The sequence below is a fragment of the Lonchura striata genome, chromosome 2 (assembly GCF_046129695.1).
Source record: "Lonchura striata isolate bLonStr1 chromosome 2, bLonStr1.mat, whole genome shotgun sequence".
NCBI lineage: Eukaryota > Metazoa > Chordata > Aves > Passeriformes > Estrildidae > Lonchura > Lonchura striata.
The window spans coordinates 103180007-103201488 of record NC_134604.1 but is presented as its reverse complement, the minus strand read 5'-3'; the positions used below and the strand labels follow the sequence as shown (position 1 = coordinate 103201488).

Here is a 21482-nt window from a genome sequence, read left to right as displayed (position 1 = left end):
TTCTTGCTGAGCAGCTTTATGTGGCCATTGTGAATCACCCATCCCCTCTCCAGCCATCCTGCAGCCCAAGAGCATTGACCTTGCCACGGGCACCAACAGCTTCCCCTGTCACTCCAGTAACACAAAACTTTTCTGCCTCATCATGGAGACCAAGACATTTAGGAGAGACAAAAAAACATTTATGGAGACAAAAATATTTATGATCTCAGTGTCATAAATAAGCCTACACTTAGTTTGATAGAACATAGCAAGTTTATTTGAATGATTAATAGAACCATATCTGGAAAGGGCAAGTTGAAAAAGCTACTTTGCAATTCTGAAACACTGATAAAGTCACTCTTGAAATGTTTAAAAATATGAAAATGGAGTATCTGCTAAACAAGAGCAAATAAAGTAATTCCTATGCAAATGACTGAGGACAGGGCAGATTCTGAAAATACCAGAGGTTAGAAATTTTGTTCTGTCTAGAAGAAAATGTGTGTCCCAAATAGTTTTAAATCAGTAAACTTTATGTGCTATTATCCAGATGGAATAAAATGCTGGCCCACAGACATTAATCACTCAATGAACTCACTGAGGTCAGAGTTTTACCCTGAGACTCAATTTTTTAAAAAATAATTCATATTTCTGACATTTTTATATGCACTCACATAGCACAGACTTACAAACTTCCCACACTGTGCCCATATATATACAATCATTTATAGCAGTAATTGTACTAATGCTTTTGTACTAATGCAATCTTTTGCTGCTTTACAACACTAAAGACTTTCTAATTTCTCTTTGTCATCCTAATCAGACTTTACTCCCTATTTTGCTCTCTTCTCTCCAGTGCAAACCACCCAAGGCCCACTCTAGCAGAATGACATGAAAGCACATGTGTTGTCTGGTGAAGAGCAGCCCCATTTCACAAAACACAGATGTTCTTGAGATGCAGCAGCACTGCATTGTTTTGCAGCACAGACCTACAAAAGCCCCTCTTGATTCAATTAAAATACCATGATATGGAAAGTGGCTGATTCATATGATGTGTTCCTTGGTGAAAAGAAAAAAAATTACATATAAAACTAGGAATCAGTGGCAGAATTTCAGCCTTTTTGGGTGCTCTAGACACCCAAGAGAAAGCAAATAGCCCCTCAAGCCCCAGGGCTGACTGGGGTGAACTCTCAGAAGACACACAGCTGTGACCCCCACCAAAGGACAGAGCTCTAACACACATGTGCCCCAGGAAGTTACAAAGGCAGACAAGTCTCCTGCACTCAGGTTTTTCTCCCAGCAAAAATAATCTGTCAAGTTATAAACCATTCCTCTGACCCAGTCTGGCAACTTCATATCCTACAACAGCTTTTTATTTCTTATTGCATATCATGGCATAAACTCACAAGTTTATATTTCCCTAATTGTTGTATTTGAAAATGTAATTTCTTTTTCCTGGTTCTACCCAAATACTCTTTTAGCATCAAGAAGATAGAACATCATATCTTTTCAGATTTCTATACTTAAATGGCTGCTACTAACATTTCAGAAGAGGGCTATGCATCATCCATTTAAAACAAGCTAACTGGTCATTGCACACAGCAGCACTGGTATGTTAAATAAATTTCATGGTAGAAAAAGTTTAAGATCCCTTTTGAAGCCTTTCTCCAAGCTTTGTTTACCAGTTTGGACCCGTAGATATGGATGTGATAAAATTTTTAGAGACATGTATTATAATGTGCCTCTCAGTTCACAACCACAGTTAATATATGCAGCTGTGTATGTCTAGCCTCATACATAAAATGTTCCAGCTTTGGTGCTTATGGATTATTAAAATTATATTATTATATCTCTTTCTTTGATCACAATTTAATGTAACACATTATCTTGATTCTCAGTAACTTCCAACTTTGATATTATATTTAACAAAATATAATGCTGTGCTGAAGAATCCTTGGGGTATCTTTAATTTCTTTTCTTTTTTATTAATATATATTACACTGTAAATGGGATTTAGTTGTCTGATTAGTGAAGCAGGCTCTCACTGCACAGTTAAACCCTGAATTCCTCAGGGCGTTCTATAGACATTGTTAAAGCATCTTTCCAAGGTGCTGATAACCCATGAGAATTAAGCCTAACATTTCCCTTGTGCTGAGGCTGATTTCATGCTCTGACCCCAGCCTTTGCTTTGTTAATTCATCTTCCTGCACAGAAACCTTTGCATTTGCCCTTAGAAATGTTGTAAGGCTGCACTGTAAAGTAGGAGACAGAACTGATGCAGGTTTTGGAAGACACCCTGCCACCCCAAACCCAAGAGCTGTGTGGACAGTGGCCTGCAAAGGGCTGCACCACCACAGAGCACCATCCAAAAGATGCAGCAAGACCAACATCACCCTTTGTCCCCAGCAGCAGAAATCGCTCCTTGGTGCTCACAGGCACGGTGCTGCCTTGAAGTGGGCCAGCACCACTGCCTGTGGCCACCCAAGCTGTGCCAGGAGCCTTGGCCAGGGCAGAGCCCAGGAGATGGAGCACTCAGCCCAGAAAAGCCCAGCTGGTGATGCCTAAAGCCCCAGCACAGTCCCTGTGCCCAAACAGCCCTTGAACATGTGCTCGATCACACTCATGAAGAACACTGTGTGCTGAGCTGAAGTTCAAACTCAGGGGTGGCACAAGGACTATTCCTACCAAAAACTCCTCTGGAAAATGCTTTAAAGCAGTTGGAAAGCAAAGAGTGGGCTGAGAGAGGGATGGATGTGGGGAAGAGGAGAAGAGGGAGGCTGATAGGCAGGTGGATCTTTTCTCACTCTTTTTTGTGGTCCAGTGGCTTTGGTAGAGACAGCTCTGCCTTTCTGCAGATTTTACAGCACCCAGCCCTCATCCACAGTAGCTCATCAGAGGGCATGTGGAGCCTAAACTCTGGCTGACGGTGCCTACACAATTCTCTGATAGAGAGTGGAGATCCTTCTTAGCCTGTCAAGCAGTAAAAGTAGTCCTGAGAACCTGGGGCCACATCATTATGCACTTTATTACATCTCATTAAGACTATATATTATAGAAGTAACATTGTAGAGTTGGAGAGAGCCAAGCCAAGCAGGTTTTAGCATATTGCAAGCATAAGAAAGTTCTTCATCACTTTGGATTTATTTGCTAACACAATGTCTTTAAAACAGTCAAACACTGTACTATCCAAGTAGAAAAAATTAAATGTACAATAAACTGACCAGTAAATAAAAATCAGATTAAAAATATTTAAAGACAAAAGACATTTTAAATCACTATAGTTCTGCCTCCTTAGTTGTCAGGCTTTGAACATTTCACTGACAGATACATGTGTGTATATATATATATATATATATATACACATACAACATTGTTATGAGATATACTTCCAAACCTGTAATTGAATAATACTCAAAGAAAAGTAATAGGCAGAACTACCTGATTATTTTATAAATTATTCAACCAATTAGTGACATGGTAATGTTCCTACCTAAAGACTAGTGAAGTCCCTCTGCACAGGGCATGAGGCAGAGTTTTGTAATTCAGCTGATTTTTTGGTCCTTCGGTTCCCAGACCCAGCTTGGACATCATTTTTGTAGCTAAGCAGTTTATACAGTGAATAGCACAGCTGCATTTTCAGAGTGCTGAGTCTTCCACAATATGATCAGCAGAAATATTCACAGTGTATATACTGGTGTTTTAGCATTTCAGGCTTAATTAAAGAAAGACTAGACTAGATTAACTAGAAGAGAGAATAGGTTTCCATATTTCTAGGACCTGAAGGAGAATACATGGGACAGGAGTAGATGTTCTTTCTTTATGTCTACACAGTAGAAAAATATCTCCTCAGATTTACAAAGGTAAAAATGTTTCATTCATAGGTGACCTTTCCCCTCCTGGTCACTGAAGAAGAAGTAGATTACTGAGCCAACAGGAAGAAACATTTCCCAATATTACTGACAATTAAGCAAAATAACAATTTGAAAGCTCGGGAAAAAGGATATATACAGTGAAGAATTGTTTTGCATAGATGTAATAAGTGAACCTGAGAGCAATGCAGGAAGGTTCTGCTGGAACAGACCCAGGAGGCACATTACAAAAACAAAGCACAGCCAGGTGGTCTCATGAAACAGAGGCAATGGGCAGAGCCCTCACAAACCATCACTAATGTCTTCAATATCTTTGATGAAAAAAGTTTTAAGAACTTGTTTAATTACCTTCTGCTTTGATTTCCAAATGGTACCTAAGCAAGTACCTAAGCTTATCCAAAGTGAACTGTAAATTTTATGATCAACTTTTTGGTTTGTGGTAAAAAGCAGCAGGTGAGGCAGGCCAGGGTCCTTGTGTGGACACAGGCAAGACCTAAACCCCAGACACTGAGACCCTGAGTCAACAGCAAGAATTTCCTGAATTAGGATACTACTGATGAATGTACCAGTCAGCAGCAAGGACTTCTGGCTTCCCCCAGCAGTGTGTGGGTACCCTCTCAGCTGCCAAAATCAGGTCATGTCCTCTCTTCCTCTTTCCTAATGCATGGCCCCCAAAACACTCAGCTCCCTACTATTCCCCCAGCTCAGAACCTGTCCCCTGCCTGCTGCAGGAGATGGCCTAGCAAGGATGAAAGAGTTTGCAGTGGCTCCTGTGCCACTGGGAATATGCACACTTCCGTGAAGAAACCCCTGGTATTAAACATGAAAGACCTGAACCTAACAAGGAGCAGGAAAAGTGACATTTAAGGCAAGAAACATCAGACATTTTAGAAAAAATTCCAATCCAGTACAGAGAAACAACTTCATAAATCACAAAATGACAGAATCTGTCCCGCTGGAAAATAACCGTGAGAGAGGAATTCTTGCAAATGCATCTCTGATTTGAGAGATAAAATTAGAAAACACAGAGTTGACTGTTGTGAAACCATCTTTGCATATTCCAGCAATTTAGAAAATTCAGACAAGTGCCTGAGTTGATGTCCTGATTTTTCTGAGGACAACAACCATATTGGTACTACCTTTAATTGGGCCAGGAAGTCAACCCTGAACTTTGTGCTGTTGATCCAAAGCAGCCAACATCAAGTCATGTCAGTGCTCATATGAGCACAGAAATGAAGTCAACAGATACTCAATTTGCTAAGGAACTTTCCCATTATGCAGCAAACAGTATCCTTTGCTAAAGACCCATACCTGCTTGTTTGGGGAAAAGGTCTATGCTACCATTATTATGGGAAAAATACCTCCAGGAGAAAAATTTGGTTGTGGCAATTCATATGATAAACTGTAATCTGTGGAACTCAGAAACTGAGCTGAAATTAAGGGAAAATGCTTTCCTCTTAAGAAAACTTTGACTTTTCCAAGGGAAAAAAAAATATTAAAGAATGTTCTGGTCTGAAATTGCAATATTTTGTTTCTAAAAAGTGGCAACACAGTCTTGAGGACAGGAGTATGTGCTTCCTTCACTCTGGAAGGTAGTTTGAGATCCTGTTCTTTTCCATAAATTATGCTTCCATTATGTCTCCCTTCTTTCTAAAGACACACAGGAAAATAACCCAATTTGTTTCAGTTAGTTAGCGTCAGTAAACCTTACTCCACTGTGACTGTTGGACAATCATAAAATCATAGAATGATTTGGGCTGTAAGGGCCTTAATGATAATCTAATTCCAACCCCCTGCCACAGGTGAGGACACCTCCTTGCACTTCCACCAGGTTGCTCAGCCCCATCCAACATGGCCTTGAACATTTCTAGTGATGAGGCACCCACAACTTCTCTGAGCAGTCTGTTCCAGTGCCTCAGCACCCTCACAGTAAAGAACTTCTTCCTAGCAGCTAATCCAAAACTACTCCAGTTTACAGCCATTCCCCCTTGCCCTGTCACTCCATGCCTCTGTGAAAAGTCCCTCTCTTTCCTCTTCTAGACTCCGTTCATGTACTGAAGGCTGAAATGTAGGTTACACCAAAGCCTTCCCTTCCCCAGACTGACCAATCCCAACTCTCACAACCTTTCCTCATAGGAAGGGTGCTTCATCCCTCTAATTGTCTTGGTGGCTTCCTCTCCCTTCCCTTGACCTGCTGCCCTTGGTGCTTTGGATGGAGTCCAGGACACTGTTGGTTTTTTGGACTGCAAAAGCCTGTTGCTGGGTCATGTCCAGCCTCTTACCCACCAGCACCCCTGAGTCTTTCTAGACAGCACTACTCTTGATCTGTTCATCCCCAGATGTTGTTGCTACAAGGAATTGCCCAGACCTGGGTGCAGCCCCTTGCACTTGGTCTTGTTAAACCTCATGAAATTCCCAAGGGCCAAGTCTCATTGTCCAAGTCCCATTGGATGCCATCCTATCCTTCAGGTGTGGTCACCATACAACTCTGCTTGGTGTCATCTGCAAACTTGCTGAGGGTGCACTTGATCCCTTTATCTGTCATTAATGAAGATATTAAATGGCACTGGTGCCAGTATGGACCCCTGAGGGGCACCACATTTCACTGATGTCCATTAGGACTCTGAGACCCTCTGGATACAATCATCCAACCAAGTCCTTATACAACAGTATTTCACCAATCTTTGTAAAAAAAGTTTCTCTTACTAATATTTCTATACTGATAAAAAAAACCTAAAGCATATGAAAAAATTATATTTTGTGTCTATGTGTATCCACACAGAGACTAATATGGATTTGCAGTAATTAAATCAGTCTAAAGAAACTCCTTTTGAAATAACTCCACCATGTGAAAATGAAATAATGCACAAGGTATAAATATACACCACTTGTATAGGTACCTTTCTGTCAGGAAAAAAAGAGCTGTGTGTGCATCCTCCCTCACCACCACCCCCTCCCAGTAACAGTCATGTGTTAAAGTTTTTCTGCTGTAATAAAATATCTTTTCATTAATACTCTTAAAAATCAAATTGAAAACTCAACTAGTCTGTATTTTTACTATATTTTTAAGTCCTCTACTCCTCAATTGCTCTTTTTTTAGCCAGACAAGTCAAATTATGCTGGTACTCTGTTTTTCTGTCACATACTCTTGCCTTAAAATCACAAGTCATCCTGTCCCATCCAGAACATGAGGGCAAGCACACACTCTACTTAAAATGCCATGTAAGACTCAGAAACTATCAAATCCATCATTTAAAACTGGTATAGTATTTCTGGCTTAAAAAAAAATAAATGTAGATGAAGCTATTTTCAGCACAAGGTAAAAACCATTCCCTGGGAAAAAATCTGCCTACAGTGTAAACCGGAAAAAATGGTGACATATTTATAAGTATCATGGTGCCAGGAATCCCCTCTGAGAGCCTCTGATTTTCACCATACATTGATTTTTATCATAAGCTGTTCTAAAATTAGAAGAGGCCACGATCTGACAAGTATCCTTTATGTTTTAGTCCTACAGATTAATACTATGAGGTACTTTCTCAGCTTGAAGCTGTTCCAAAACCAGAGGCACTAATCTGACATGTTAAACTGAACTTATATAAAGTCTTGTGTCTTTACATCATGCAACATCATTTATGGCATGCTGGGCTGTGACAGCTTAAGTTATGAAAATGCAGTATCACACAGCAGATCAGAGCTGGCTTTATAGCAGGTCTCATGAATTTCTTCATCCAGAAAGAATAAATTTTACTGTGGGAGCATTCTGCATAGAACCCCAGCAGAGCAATAGATTAAAACTGGATTTTAGCATTTACGTCTTGCTCAACTATAAATCAGGAATTAGAATTGATAATGGCAGTTATCCATCAACAGCAGTGCGACTGCAGATGTGCCGGAGGAGTTTTATGGTTAAAAGGAGTTACTTTTTATTATTATACTTAAAGAAAAGCTCTTCTATTTGGAATGTTTCTAGGTTCTAAATAAGGAACGGTCAGATCCATGCAGATCATCAGCACAGAGGAGGAAGATCCATTTGGAGTAACACCTCTCCATGTTTCAGACCATCATTCTGAAACTCTGGCACTGGGCTTGAGCAGTTCGGATCGCAGCCTGCCCCTGAGGGAAGAGCTGGAAGGGACAGCTACCACAGCCGGCAGGACTCTGCCCCGCGGTTCATCGTCGTGTTCGCGGCGCAGTGGAACGCTTTGCGGAACTCCTCGAAGTTGCTCATGGCTCCGATTACTCTGCAAAGAGAAAAGTGATTGACGTGCAGGTTGCCTTTTGTCAAACACTACAGGTCTGCAAGTGTTTCAGTGTCTTCACTTCAGGCTGAATTTTCAGGCTTTCATATATTTTTTTCCACAAATAAAACCAAAAGGTTCAGGAGATGGGCTCCCATTTAAAGTTAATATGAAGCAAATATTGTTTCATGCTTTGAGAAACATCTTGCTTTGCTAGAAACTCGATGAAAACAAATGTATTTTGTGATACTGTGTCCTTTAGAACAATTTTCTAATGTAACCCATGGTGCATGGTGGAATTCTTCTCCCAGCCCTGCCAGACAGCTGCGGTGCAGCAGGCAGGAGGATGTAAGCACACACTGGGGTTGTGCTGGCAGTGGTTTCATGAGTCTCCAGATTCTCTTAACAGCACGCTCTGCCCACCCACACACATCCACACCCACACACACTGGGTCCCTGGGACTTTGCAGGCTCTTGCTGGGCAGCTCAGCCTTGCACCTGTGAGCATCTCAACTCCTCTGATATTTTGGAAATCTATTTTCTGAGCCTTCTGCCCTGAGTAGCTCTCTTGCTCCTGCCACAGGTGGTGTGATAGTGAAAGAGCCTGACACAAGCTGGACAATGTGCCTGAATTCTTGACTAGTACCCTCAGGCACAGGGGAAGAGCTTGGTCTTTGCAGGCAGTCATCCTTGGCTCCTGCTTTCACATCTGCATTATTTGATGCAGTCAGAAACTATTCTTTTACCTTTGCTAGACTGAAATTGTGTTGCTTGCTGTTTTTTCCTATGCTTTTAACCATCTTGGGATTTACTAACCTGAAACTTGCAATGGTATTAAAGAGTTTTCTGAGTTAAAAGCAGAAAAATATCTACTGTGATATTAATTGTATACCTTGCCTTTGTTATGCAGTGAGGAGGTATTTTTCTATATTGCAGAAAGTCAGCTTCTCAGTGTAGCTCAAAATGGTAGAAAATATTCTTATTACATTGATTAGACTTTCTGTGAGTAAGAAAATTTGCAGTCATCTGGCACAAAAATACCTAAAGGTCAGTTTTGTATGGAAGATTACCAAATTAGGTTAGACTTCAAATAAGATATGCAGCTTTACTGTAAAAAAAAAAAAAAAAAAAAAAAAACCCTGCAGATACATATTCAGGGACTGGAACAGCAAGAGTTGGTCATGCAGAGCTGCTGCTGATGTTGGTGGGAGTTCTGCCTGCCATGCCAGGGATTTCAATCTGAAATTGGCATTCAAAAATAGCAAAGACACATGCTAATATTGAAAATCTGCCAATTAAAACCAAGTAAACCCAGAATTTATCCAGTGAAAAAATCTTTATGTATGCATGCACGCCACTTTTCTACCCATGGTTTGATTTTGCCACACATTAACTGAAATCAGAGTGGAGTGTCTGGATTTCATCCCATTGAATTATAGTAGAGACACCTTTCCTTGAGCAGGTCACACTGGCCTCCCTTGGTAATCAATAGAAAGATGTACTTGCAGAGTCTAAGTAATTTAAACTTATTACCTGCTGAAAGATTATTTATATATATATATATATATATTAACATCTAAAATAACATTTCCTTTTTGACTTTGAAGAGAAACTGGTGTGAGTAGTTCAGCTGCACAGACCTGTGCTCAAGACATGCGTTGTTCATTTCTATAATTTTTATTGTTACCTTTTATAATTACTTTTAAAAGGGTAGTTTGGGCTTTTTGGACAGAAAGAGCTGTCATTGTTGGAGCTACCTGTATTACAGTTATGCTTATAATGGTCTTGGGACATAAATGAAACCAAGTTGGGAGAAATAGAGAAGATAATTTTTTAGCCCAGCTGATATGATTTGCAAGGAGAAAAGCACCACTGCTTTTCTTCAGTTCTGAAACAGAAGCCAGTTTTCAGTATTTCTCACAAAAACTAAGAAAAAGTTTTGTCTATATTTTCTAGATCTCATATTAATCTAAACTTCTCTAAAATTTTCTTTCATAGCCTGATGCCTTCAGGAGTTTTCCTAATAAATACTCTATCCCTAGAGTTCCATGTGTATCACCATCTCATGGGAATGGAGCAATGAAATGATTCAGAATATAAATATACATACAAGTAAATAAATCTGAAGAATTTAAAAGACAACAGATGGTTATTTTACCAAAATCTTAACACAGGTAGGTATTATGAAAATAATATCTCTGTAGGCTGAAGGTCAACCTGATGCTCCTGTCCTCATTGTCATTATGTATTTTCAATATTAAAAGCCACACAGATTTGCATACTGAACTACTTTTACTCTCACTAACTGGTATAACACTCTTTTAGTCAACAAAAACTGGTAGGATTTTCTGGAAGGTAAATAATCCACTGTATTTTGTGAATTTTGTCCAAATAAAGAGGTAATGTAGTACTTGACCAAGGGCAAACAACACAGAATTCTTAGTTAAGTAAATGCAACCAACATGTTCTTGGTGAAGAAAAATAAACTCTGGCTTCCTAATTCCTGTTTAGTCTCTAAAACTTTCCCCCTTCCTATTGCAGGGAGTTCATGAGTGTCTGTGGCTAGAGGAGCCTGTGGGAGACCTTTTGGCAAGGAGAGTTTCCCTCTGTTATGGCTGGACAAGCACAGCTCCTTCAAGCAAAGTGTCACTTGAAGGCCAGTGGAAGAGTTTGGTCTTGAACTGAACTCACAGGACACATTTTGCTTTGCATTATCAATGTAATTCAAGGTTGAGACTTAGGAGCTTTTAATGAACTCAGGCAGATTAAATCAAGGACCCTCCTTATATTCACTGTTTTCTAAACTAGAATTGCTTAGGGCAAGAAAGTGATAGATGAGGCATTTAAGGTACTCAGACCATGATTACAGGAATCACAGGGATCAGAGTGTGTTCTGGTTCAAATGCTTTTGAAGGTGGATGCAAGCTCCTCAATTTCACAGAAGAGCATTTATAATAGTGAAAGATAAGCTAATAAAACCAGTTCAATTTCCATCTAAACCAAGAGCACAGTCCAATTTTGTGTTTGCTCTTAACCCCCTCTTAAAATGCTATATTTCTGCACTTCTGTTCTGCAGTGATTGATTCTGTGTGTACACTGAGGAAATACCATATTTGCACTACCTGAACTGAGGAGGGCTGTGAGCTCCAGTATATATTTGCTCCCTCGCAGATTCTGGTCTAAAGGAGTTGCATCTTACCTAATAAAATAAAATTAAAAAATTAAAAAGAACAGAAAAAAACTCATTATCTGTGATGACTTTTTATATACAGCAAAATGTAATGTCACTGTTCTTAAGATGTTTACTACTTATAGAATGCATAAAACAGAAAGACACCATAAATTCCTGCTTTGTTTCACCTTTGCCAATCTGCAGATTTCTTTTGTTATATTCTCTTGCTTTTCAAATCCCTTAATGGATCCAGTGTCCACCCACTGTTTTTCTCTACACACTTTCATATCATCTAGTCAGTCACTTTGCTAGTTCTTTTTTTGAAATTCTCAATAATGGTAGCTTGTCTTTCAGCTTGTTCTGCAGCATCTCGCACCTTAATAATTACCAAACATGCTTCTTGGTCCCAAAACTATGTAATGTGTATAAAAGGTACACATAATGATGCTTATCATCTCTAGAATTGCTGCTATATTACCTAATATATTTATGCCATGTTGGAATGTCAGTATCTTTTCTCATCTGTCAGTAAATTACACATCTTCCACATATCCATCAGTGGTCCTCAGTTCCCTGTTCCTGATATGACACTTAACCCAATCATAAATGACCAAAAAACAGGGTACACAGAACATTTGCACAACTGAATAATCCCTCTTACGCTGTGTCCATTGCATGAAAAATCTCCTTTAAACTGCCCCTACCTTACCTAAGTCTCTACATTGAATGTTCCTATCAACAAAATCCTTTAAGGCAGATTGCCCATAGGATTTCTGTGGACTTCAGTGCAATTTTTTCTGGCTGAACACAGTTCTGACATTTTAAATAAGTCTGTTGAGTATCTTGAGCTTTGTGAAAATAGTCTGAGCTCGAGGGTACCTGACATACACTGCTCTCACTGTGCATGTGCCCTCCCTGTGAGGGACCACTGGACATATGATTTCTGCAGTGGTCCTGTAAAACCCTCAGATGTTCTCTATAGCTTCAAAATTTTCTTGGAGAAAAACTGACACAAGGTGAAACTTAATTCAGCATAAACAATGAAACTGTAATATTGTCTTTGTTCAATATAATAAACTGAAACAGCCATAGGCCCATAGACTGCTACACTGACTCTCAGCAGAGAAATTATTTTCAGCCAGGACTGCTTGCATTGGGTCCTGTTTTTTCAGTTTGAGATGATTAATTCCTTCAACTGGTGGCAAAGTTTTATAGCTTTTTACTTCTCATGTAGGGAGTTTGCCCCAATTTTTTTACCCAAATAAATAATTTCCGATCCTCTCCCTCACTCTATGCTTTCTCTAAAAAACTCACATCCCTTATAAAAGTTTTGTCACAGCATATTTAGTTACAGATGGGAAAAAATAAACTAAGATTTTCTTCACTGCTGCTTAGTTTCCTTGAACAGCGTACACAGTAACAAGTGGTGTGAGTTCAGATTCAAGGAGGCTGATGAGTCAATACATGCAGGAAGACCCTTTTTGTGCAGGGAAGCAGAAAGCAGAAAGAAAGTTGTTGTGACGACACTGTGCAAAGCCAAAAAAAATTTCAGCAGTTCTGGGACCATGAGGAGTTGAGGACAAAAAGGAAAAGAGAAGGAAATAATAATTGTGGGAGAAGTCTTTGCTTATACTCTCAAAATCTATGTTTTGGTGATGCAGATTTTTGAAAACAAGCAAGTTCATCTGTGCATTGCACATTGTTCAAGACAATAGAGAGGATTTGAAACACATTTGTGCTACTCACATGGGCATAACTCAGAAAGAAAAGCTGGTTATGTGTGAACTCAAGGCCTGGCAGTAAAGGCTCTTCTTCTCCTCCCCTTTTTTCTGTTATCCATTTCCTGTATGCCTGATAAGAAAGATACTCAGTGCCTTTCAGCAGCATGAAGATAACCATAGCTTTTTGTTTTATTTATTTTTTTAATAATACGAAGTTTCAGATATTTTTCTATCTACTTACCCTGAAAGCTTCTCGCAAACCTCCATTATCTGCAATGTTTTCTGCCAAAGTTCTCTTCCCTTTCACCTTGGCAAAATGAAAGAACATCAGTCATTTGACCCATTTCTGAACTTCCTACTTGATCAACTTCAAAATGAGAGGGAAAAGTAAAACAAGGCAAGAACACCTCAGTCAATTTTAACTAAATTTGGCTAAGAAAACTGGGTTTCCATGTGAATACTGCTAGTAAACTATTTTCTGTGATGAGTTATCCTGGCTCTGGTCATAGATCTCTGTAGCACAAAACATAGTAGATTAGATAGAATCTACTTAAGAATCCAGTCCTGATCTTTGAGCTGAGTGTCAGTAATTTTCCCCTAAGGACTGTTTATATCTGGTGACATGTAACATCCAGTAGCCTCTTAAACTTTTATCTAAAATGCTATATTTATTTCTCTACATAACTCTTAATATGCTACTGGGATGCTAAAATAACTTCTAAGTCATAACATAAATAAGCATAATTAAAAATAGCTGTCAGAGACAGAATCAAAATTGGTAGTATATTCAGTGCTCTAAAAATATCTGCAAAGGAGATTCCTGCTGCTTCTCCTGGTTATTGATTCCAAGAACAGGAGCAATAGCAACAAGAATGTATTGTTGGAAACTGCACTGCATAAACTTTGTGAGGAAACTGGTCTGCTGGCATTACCAAGTGCAATGTCATTACAAAGAAATCCTGATTTCTGCTGAAGTAGCATTATCTCTACTCACCCAGCCTACTAAAGTACTTGTGTTACCAACTGTGTTTGTAATTAAGCACTTTTACTCTCTCCTGTGCCTCAAATAAGCAAGATAATTGAGCATGGTTTTGAGCAGGGCTCTGTAGGTCAGTGCTGGCTGCAGCCATCAGCTCTCCCGTGCCACAGGGATCAGGACAGTGGGGTTGGCATCAGGACTCAGTCTCAGGATGGCAAATGAGGGGAAAATTCAAGGGAATGGCCAGGAACTTGTGCACAGCCCCACACTCAGCGCAGATGAGCACCTAGATTGGACTCAGGACATCTTACAGGAAAAATGGGAGCCACAGAGGAAAGTGCAACCCTTCCTGACAGCTCTCCCCTGCCTCAGGAGGATGGAGATGGAGGTGAGAGAAGCTTTTAGGACACCAGGTGCTGGGGCACCAGGGAGCAGACATGCACACAGCTGCCTTTTCCCCTGGCCTTCATGCTCACACATTTTACTTGCATTGGGCTTGTGAGCGAGACTGACTTAGAGCACAAGATCAGAGTAACCTAACAGTGGCACAGGGCCACAGGCCAGCTAAAAATTGGAAGAATTCTTTCTGCTGATCTCAGGCAGCTGTGGATCAGGTATTTGAGACTACTCTGCCCAGAGAGTTTGTGGCAGGGATCACGGACCATAATAAGCCCTTTATTTGATAAGATGAATTTATGTGATTAATGCACTCTGAAGCTATATCTATATCCACTTTTTCTTTCATTAGATTTCTTTTCTGGAGACAATTTTATTGTATACCAAATGAGAAGGAAGAAGAATAAATAGGTTTCTTGATCCATGAAAATATTCATACAAGGGTAAAAAGCCTGCAGAGTGCTGATGTAAATGACAGGCCCAAATGATAATAAAAAAGGTCTTTGCTTGCATAACTCTTCAAACAAACGCTATAAAATATAGTAGAAAATTGGAAAAATCTTCTATCATCTAAAAAGTGGTTTTGATTATCCTGTGGATATAGAAGGAATGGGATGACAAGGCTGTGGGTAACAGGATTTCTCTAGTAAGCCCATGGACTTCAAAGGCAGTATCTACACTGGGAGGAAATTCAGACCTACCTCATCTCAAGAGACAGTGCAAAAGGTAAAGTGGATGGCCAAGCCAATGGCAGAGGCATGGGAAGAGCTCAGCCACATCCTTGGGGGAGGTTTTAAAGATCTTCTTTCAGTAACATTTTTGTAATGATGATTTTTGTCCTACAAATATTCAGGAATGAACCTGAGAATTTTTATTTGTAAATTAGCTTATTATGAAATATTTCAAGTCTGAGTTGCTGGACTTCACACTGGACCACAATATGGCTTTGTTATCTCTGAGATCAGTACACACAAGCCTGGGAAAAGTGCTAGAACTGTTGATAAGAATTTAACGGCCTCACTATTCTTAAAAGGCAAAGATGTACCAGTATTTCTAAAATGTAGGTAGAGGTGATAGAATTGAGTGGGGACTGGAGTATGTGTTTTATCCTGAAAACTAAGATCAAAATCCTGTCCCAGACAACATCACTGGAATTTCAGCTATTCATTTCTGAAGATCTGGGACATATCCTGTTTATCCTCATTTTGGACACACATATGAATGTACACACCTTCAGAGAAGCCCATACCTTTGATACACAATGAAACAAAAACAATTCCCTTGCACTTTTCCAATCCTTTTCTAGGAGATACTGCTGTCATATTCCCTTGCTTAAACATACAAATGGGGTCTGTGTGCACACATGGAAGGAATAGCAAGAGTTGAATCTGAAATAAAGTAGGGCTTATGCATCCATTTTATAGCTGCAATAAATAACAGGCAGAATTGTTAAAGGAATCTATAAAACATGCTATTATATTCTTTCTAAAAGAGTGAATGTTCAGTTTTCATTAGAGACTTCATCTTCAGAAGACATTTAACATGCTCACAATAATTAGACCAGCCCTGCTGAGTAGCTTCATCCTCTTCCTCTGACTCCAAAAAGATGTGATGGAGAGAAATGTTTTAACCCTGTCACCAGAGTGTGGGTAGTGGTACTTGACTGGACTAATCAAACCTGACAGACAATTTTTAACACAATTATTCACCTCAAAAAATCATTTCTTGTGAGAAATGAAGCTGGTAGTTTAATATTCCAATATGTTGGGATTTGTAAAAAGAGAACTTAAATAAAAGGAAAAAAAATCACAACAACCCAAATTCCTCATGTACCACTGTTTTCAGTTACTGGTGGTTTACATACATGTGAGCCTGCTTGCTTCCAGTAGTAATTGTTGTATTGATTAATCATGCATTTTGTTTTCTCTTTAAATTTTTCTTCAGAGTCAGTTGTCCACCAAGGGTCTAAATTTCCATTTTTGTCATATTTCCGACCTCAAAAAGGAGAGAAAAAAAATAAATGTTTTTGCAGGAAAGAACTTTTACATTTTAGGAATTTATCACAGAAATGAGAGGTGAATGTTCTCATGTGAGTATGTGTAAAAAATGGATAGGAACAGTGAGCAAAATCTTGACCCCACTCAAATCAGCAGTGAAAATCCGGCATTCTATTTATTGTCTATTTATTTATTTGCAGAAAAATATAGTAATACCTAATGAATTCTATAGCACATTTTATAATCACATAGTGTAAGAGGCACTTAGCTTTCTTGCAAGTATAATTGCATTTTTCATCCTCAGACCATATGTCTTTCATTCTGTTAATGTGATGGTAAATAATTTATTATTAATTTTTCACCTGATCAGGAAACAAATGCATTTAATGCAAACTTCTAAAGTTTCCACAAGGTGACAAATTCCCTAGAGATGTATTTCTTTCTGTATCTGGAAGGTAAGACTCTGGTAAGGAGAGGTCTGCTTGGGAATCAAGCTTTAGGTTCCTTTCTTATTGGCAGGAGACGAGTGGAGATTAGGTGCTTACCTACACAAGGTGGGAGTTTATGAAGGAAAATGTCTCCATTCTGGGTGTTTGCTGACACAAAGTGTTGTAGAGCAAACAGAATACCAGGGTTTTTTTGGGCTTGTTGGGTTTTTTTTTAAGGTATTCAATATTACACAACATAAGCAAACTTAAAATTACTCCCTAGAGGAGGGGGTTCAAGTTTCTTTCTGTCTGCATCTCCCTCCTCCCCACTCTCCCCAAACTTTCTCTCAGGTCCCAATTTTTAAAAGCACTTTACTGAGACAGCCAAATCTGTGGCAATGCCCCACTCCACCCAGTTTGTCAGGACAATTGCATTGACATTTTATGACTACTTTTTTCCTGTCTCTCTTTTTTTGTTAATTTAATTTTAATATTTTGCAACACCTTTTCTCTACCACTCTTGTTCCAGTATTGTACTTTAAAACTTTACAATTATCTTTTTAAAAATGTTAAACTTGAAATGAAAATTTATTTAGTAATTTTTATCAAAGAGAAACTATCCCTTTGTCCTTCCGACTCCCCCCTGTCCCTCTTAGGACTTTCAGAATCTGCTGCTGATTTAGTTTTCATTCAAGACAAACAGAAAGAATCAAACTTGTGGTATTTCTTACCAAATAAAATCCAATTCAGACAAGCATGATTCCATGTAAATAAATCTAATAAATAAAAGTTTATAATTTTTTCACACACCTCAGCACATTAAAAAAAACAAAATAAGAAAAATGCTACAGCATGTACAAGTCAGCTTTATAATCTGTCAACTCCGTAAATAAAAAAAGTTATCAAAATGCATCAAATACTCACCATTGCTATCAAATCCATGAGTAAACTCATGGCCAACAATCACTCCTATGGCACCATAACTTAATGACCTGTAACACAAAGAAGCAGCTTCCTCAGAAAGTGCTCACAGTCGTGAACATTAAAGGACAAAAGACCCCAGGAAATATCATTATTTATTTAAAAATAGGCTGAGGAGGCAGGGGATATAGGTCTAAAAATCAAACCCACACAATTTTGACTTAAAGACATTGAAAATCTTAATGTTAAACTCTCATTTAAAAGTAAGAATTAATCTAAAGTTTTGAAAGCACTGTGATAGTTCACTCTTCCAACCAAATTCCTTATCAGGATCATATGAGCTCCATCCTCCTTCAGCTGACTGAATTCTGAATATTCTGACTGGGAACAGGACAAAGTTATAGCTGTAACTACTCTGAAATAATGATTACCTTTTGTAAAGCATTAACAGATTTCCATTCAGTTTTAAAAAGAAAGGTCTCATAATTCCCTTGCACCTGCCCTGGAATAGGACATGATACACAGTAAGATCTAAGACACCTGGGAGACAGAGTAAAAAGAAATACTTTGTATTCCTGACTGACAATTAATTATATCTTCCTTATTATATCCCAATAAGCATGCTTTTAGGAGAAATAGGAATGAAAGAGGGAAAAGCTCAGGGCTTTTTTACAGTGGGTATCATGGGGCTATGTGACTTACTCAATGTATCTTTCCTTTGTTAAGTTACTTTTTGTGATTTTAATTTTTTCAGTTATTGAGATGCTATACTTCAAAGTAGCTTACAGTATTTCTAAGACATTGTATTGAAATAGAAGGCAGAGGATTTTGAAATAACATATTATTGGACTTAATGATCCATAGTGCACTAATTGCTCATCTCAGTCATGCCCAAAAACTATTATATCGTTTAATTCCCTCTGCTCCCATGAAAATCCTTCACTTTTTTTTTTGCTTTCCTTAATGGTACTTTGCATGTGTTAAAATCTCCCCTACTGTTTTTTAGCCCAAGTACTGTTGCACACCATCTCCAAAAAATGCAGGTTAAAATTGCATGTTTCAGCAATGGAAATGCCATCCTTTAGTGTGACAAGTTTGTAATCTTGTGTAGCACACAGTGACAATTACCCCTAATAAATGCCCTATGTAAGACTTGTTTTCCATATCTGAAGTAAAGGGGTTATACAGGATCTTTTGCAGCTGGAGAAGTATAAAAATAATGGCACAAAATGTATAAAGAGATCCAGAAGAAACAAACCCTATTACTAAATACATCTTATTTTTCTTCTAAGATTCTTTGTCACCATGAGTGGTAGGGACAAAGAACAGGCTGGTGTTCTGGCACTATGGCTCCTTGGAGATTTCCTTAACTCCAAAAGATGGGGTTAAGGTTGCAGGGAATTTTGGCCTTTGAATCTGTGAACCCCAGCACAGCATTTTGTCCATCTCAACAATATTTTTTCCAGAAATTTTCGCAGTTCAGTTCATGCTTTTCACTTCTGGGCACAGTTGGACAGAGATGGAAGGGTTAGGTGCAGCCCAGCAGATACCATATTAAAGGGGAACTTTCTGGGAATGGGGAGGCTCAGAACTGTAAGGAAGCAATGAGGTCAGATAGTTTGAAGTCTCTATTTCAATATATATGGCACTGAAGACTCACAATTGTGAACAGTGGCATTTGAGTGTTATTTTAATGTACTGAGATGTAAAAGTGATAACTAAACTTTACTTTCTGCAAATAGATGTAACTGGATTTTGGTGGTTGTGCTGGAACTGGACACTAAAATGCCACTAAATGTTAAATATTTGCTAAATTAGATTTTCAGCAGGCACTGGTAACTTCTTGATGGTTTATCTGTTCCACTGCCATGTAATGTTTCTTCTAAGCAGATAGAAAAAGTCAAGAATATTTCAAGGACAAAAGCAATCTGCTGTCTGATATAAACCAGCTACATTTGTTTACTAAATTACATTTTGATACGTACTCCAGCAAAACCAATTTAAGCTAAGGTAACCTTTAAGGAAGAGAAATGAGCAAAGTATAATATTTTGAAAGAACCACAGTTTTATCACAATGGCAGAAGGTCAGAATACAGAGAAATCCGTTCAGAAAGCAAAGCTGGCCTGCAATAATGATAACAGAAAATGAGTTCACCTTAAGAAAGAAGAAAGGACTTTCTTCTATCCCCAATTACCACTTACAAAGTCACCTGGCCCATAAGAATTCTGTTTGAATGCAAATTAATTTGGTCATAAATTGAACATATATTGCCAAATTTCCTGTTTACAAGGACATAATCTAGATTGGATACTGGCAAAACCAAAAAGTTTGAAAAGTTTGATTTGTTTTTTCTTTTTAACAATGATTTATTAAGGATATGTTTCGCCAGCAACTGGCTTTATATAACTGCAAAATAACTTTCAGAAACTGCCACCAGAAATTGTTCATGGTCTTACCCTGCCCTAAAATAGAAAGCTACTGAACTGCACAAAAGCAGTGATTTTTCAAAATTTAATGTATGTGACCTATAATTACCCTTCCTTAGCTACACTGGCACATGGGCCTGCTCAGGCAGTCTCAGGCAATCACTTATGCACATGAAGATATTCTCATGCACCTTGACAGGCACAGACAAGGGCCCACTGCTAATCTTAGATATTAGCAGAAAATGAACAATACACTGATAATAACTGGCTTCTCTGGGTATTCACTTCTATTCAGGAAGTGTTAGTTATCTGATTTACAATTCCTTTTAATACCTGCCATGTGCACACTGCTACATCTGCATGCTGTAGCATTGAAATACTTCCACTTGGGTGCACTTAATTAGCGATTCCTGTGAGAAATCAGTCATCAGTTTAAGACAACAGCAACATATACAGCTCCCAAGGGTAAGAAAATATCACACAAAGCAGCACTTCTCAAAGTCAGCCCTTCCAGAGGCAAAAGCAGGATACAGCAGGAGAGAATGCACAACCCAAGGACCAAGTTTGCCTTAGAGCAGGACAACACAGTTTTCCTAGGGGCTAGCTTTCAGTTGCCTTCAGCAGTGCAGCCTTCTTTTCCAAACCCTCCTCTTTGTCTATATATGTTTGCAATACCTTTCCCTGTTATTCCTCAGTTCTAGGTGGATGAGGTTCCCTTGTGCACTACTTACCTAGGATACTCTGCTCCCCAAAAGAAAGGCTTTTGAAGTTCTCCTGCTGGGAACCCTGCAATTAAAAAAGGAAAAAAAAACCAGAAAAAACTGGTGAGGTCAATTGAATACAGCTGAATAGCTGTCACAATGTCCAAGGGTTTAGATTTTATGACCTCATTTGTTTGGTTTCAGAAGGTTTTTCAAGGGGAGACTGCAATAGGGAGGTAGACTGCAATAGGGAGGATCTCAGAGAGGCAGCAGAGATCCTGCCACAAGCGGGTCTGAATAAATGCATGTGTTCCTGTGAGAAACACACCTCATGCTTCCTATGAAGGGGACTGGATTATCCTCAGGTGGCTGACTGATCAATAGAAAATACATAGGTGAAGTGCAATAAGAATTAAAATACTGTTAGCTTAGTGAGGCTTCAGTGAAGCAAGAAATATGAAAATTATAAAATACAAGCCTGATTCTATTTAGTCTATGAAAAATAGAGGTAAATGAACATACTTAGGCACTTCTGTAAAGGAAAACTGTAGATTATTAAGGCTGTAGGGCCAGCCTAGCTATGAATATTATCTGGCTGCTTCTGGTAGACTAAGCAGTTGCCAAAAAAATCAACAATGGAAACACTCTGGTGAG

General features: G+C 38.8%; 2 protein-coding genes across 2 annotated transcripts in view; one reads left to right on the top strand and one right to left on the bottom strand.

The window, feature by feature from the left end:
* LOC110483230 (uncharacterized) overlaps positions 1-11761 on the top strand; it is a 305944-nt gene extending 294183 nt beyond the window's left edge. Inside the window, exon 6 of the mRNA XM_077790894.1 lies at positions 7819-11761. The gene's annotated coding sequence lies outside the window, so the exon portion shown is untranslated. The remainder of the gene's footprint in view (positions 1-7818) is intronic.
* The window catches only part of PHEX (phosphate regulating endopeptidase X-linked), a 97843-nt gene continuing 84107 nt past the window's right edge, over positions 7747-21482 (bottom strand). Inside the window, exons 16-22 of the mRNA XM_021552941.3 lie at positions 20859-20913; positions 17704-17771; positions 16219-16349; positions 13221-13286; positions 13005-13109; positions 11209-11285; positions 7747-8089 (exon numbers count right to left, since the gene is read on the bottom strand). Coding sequence (XP_021408616.2) covers positions 7987-8089; positions 11209-11285; positions 13005-13109; positions 13221-13286; positions 16219-16349; positions 17704-17771; positions 20859-20913 — 605 coding nt within the window. The 3' untranslated portion in view covers positions 7747-7986. The remainder of the gene's footprint in view (positions 8090-11208; positions 11286-13004; positions 13110-13220; positions 13287-16218; positions 16350-17703; positions 17772-20858; positions 20914-21482) is intronic.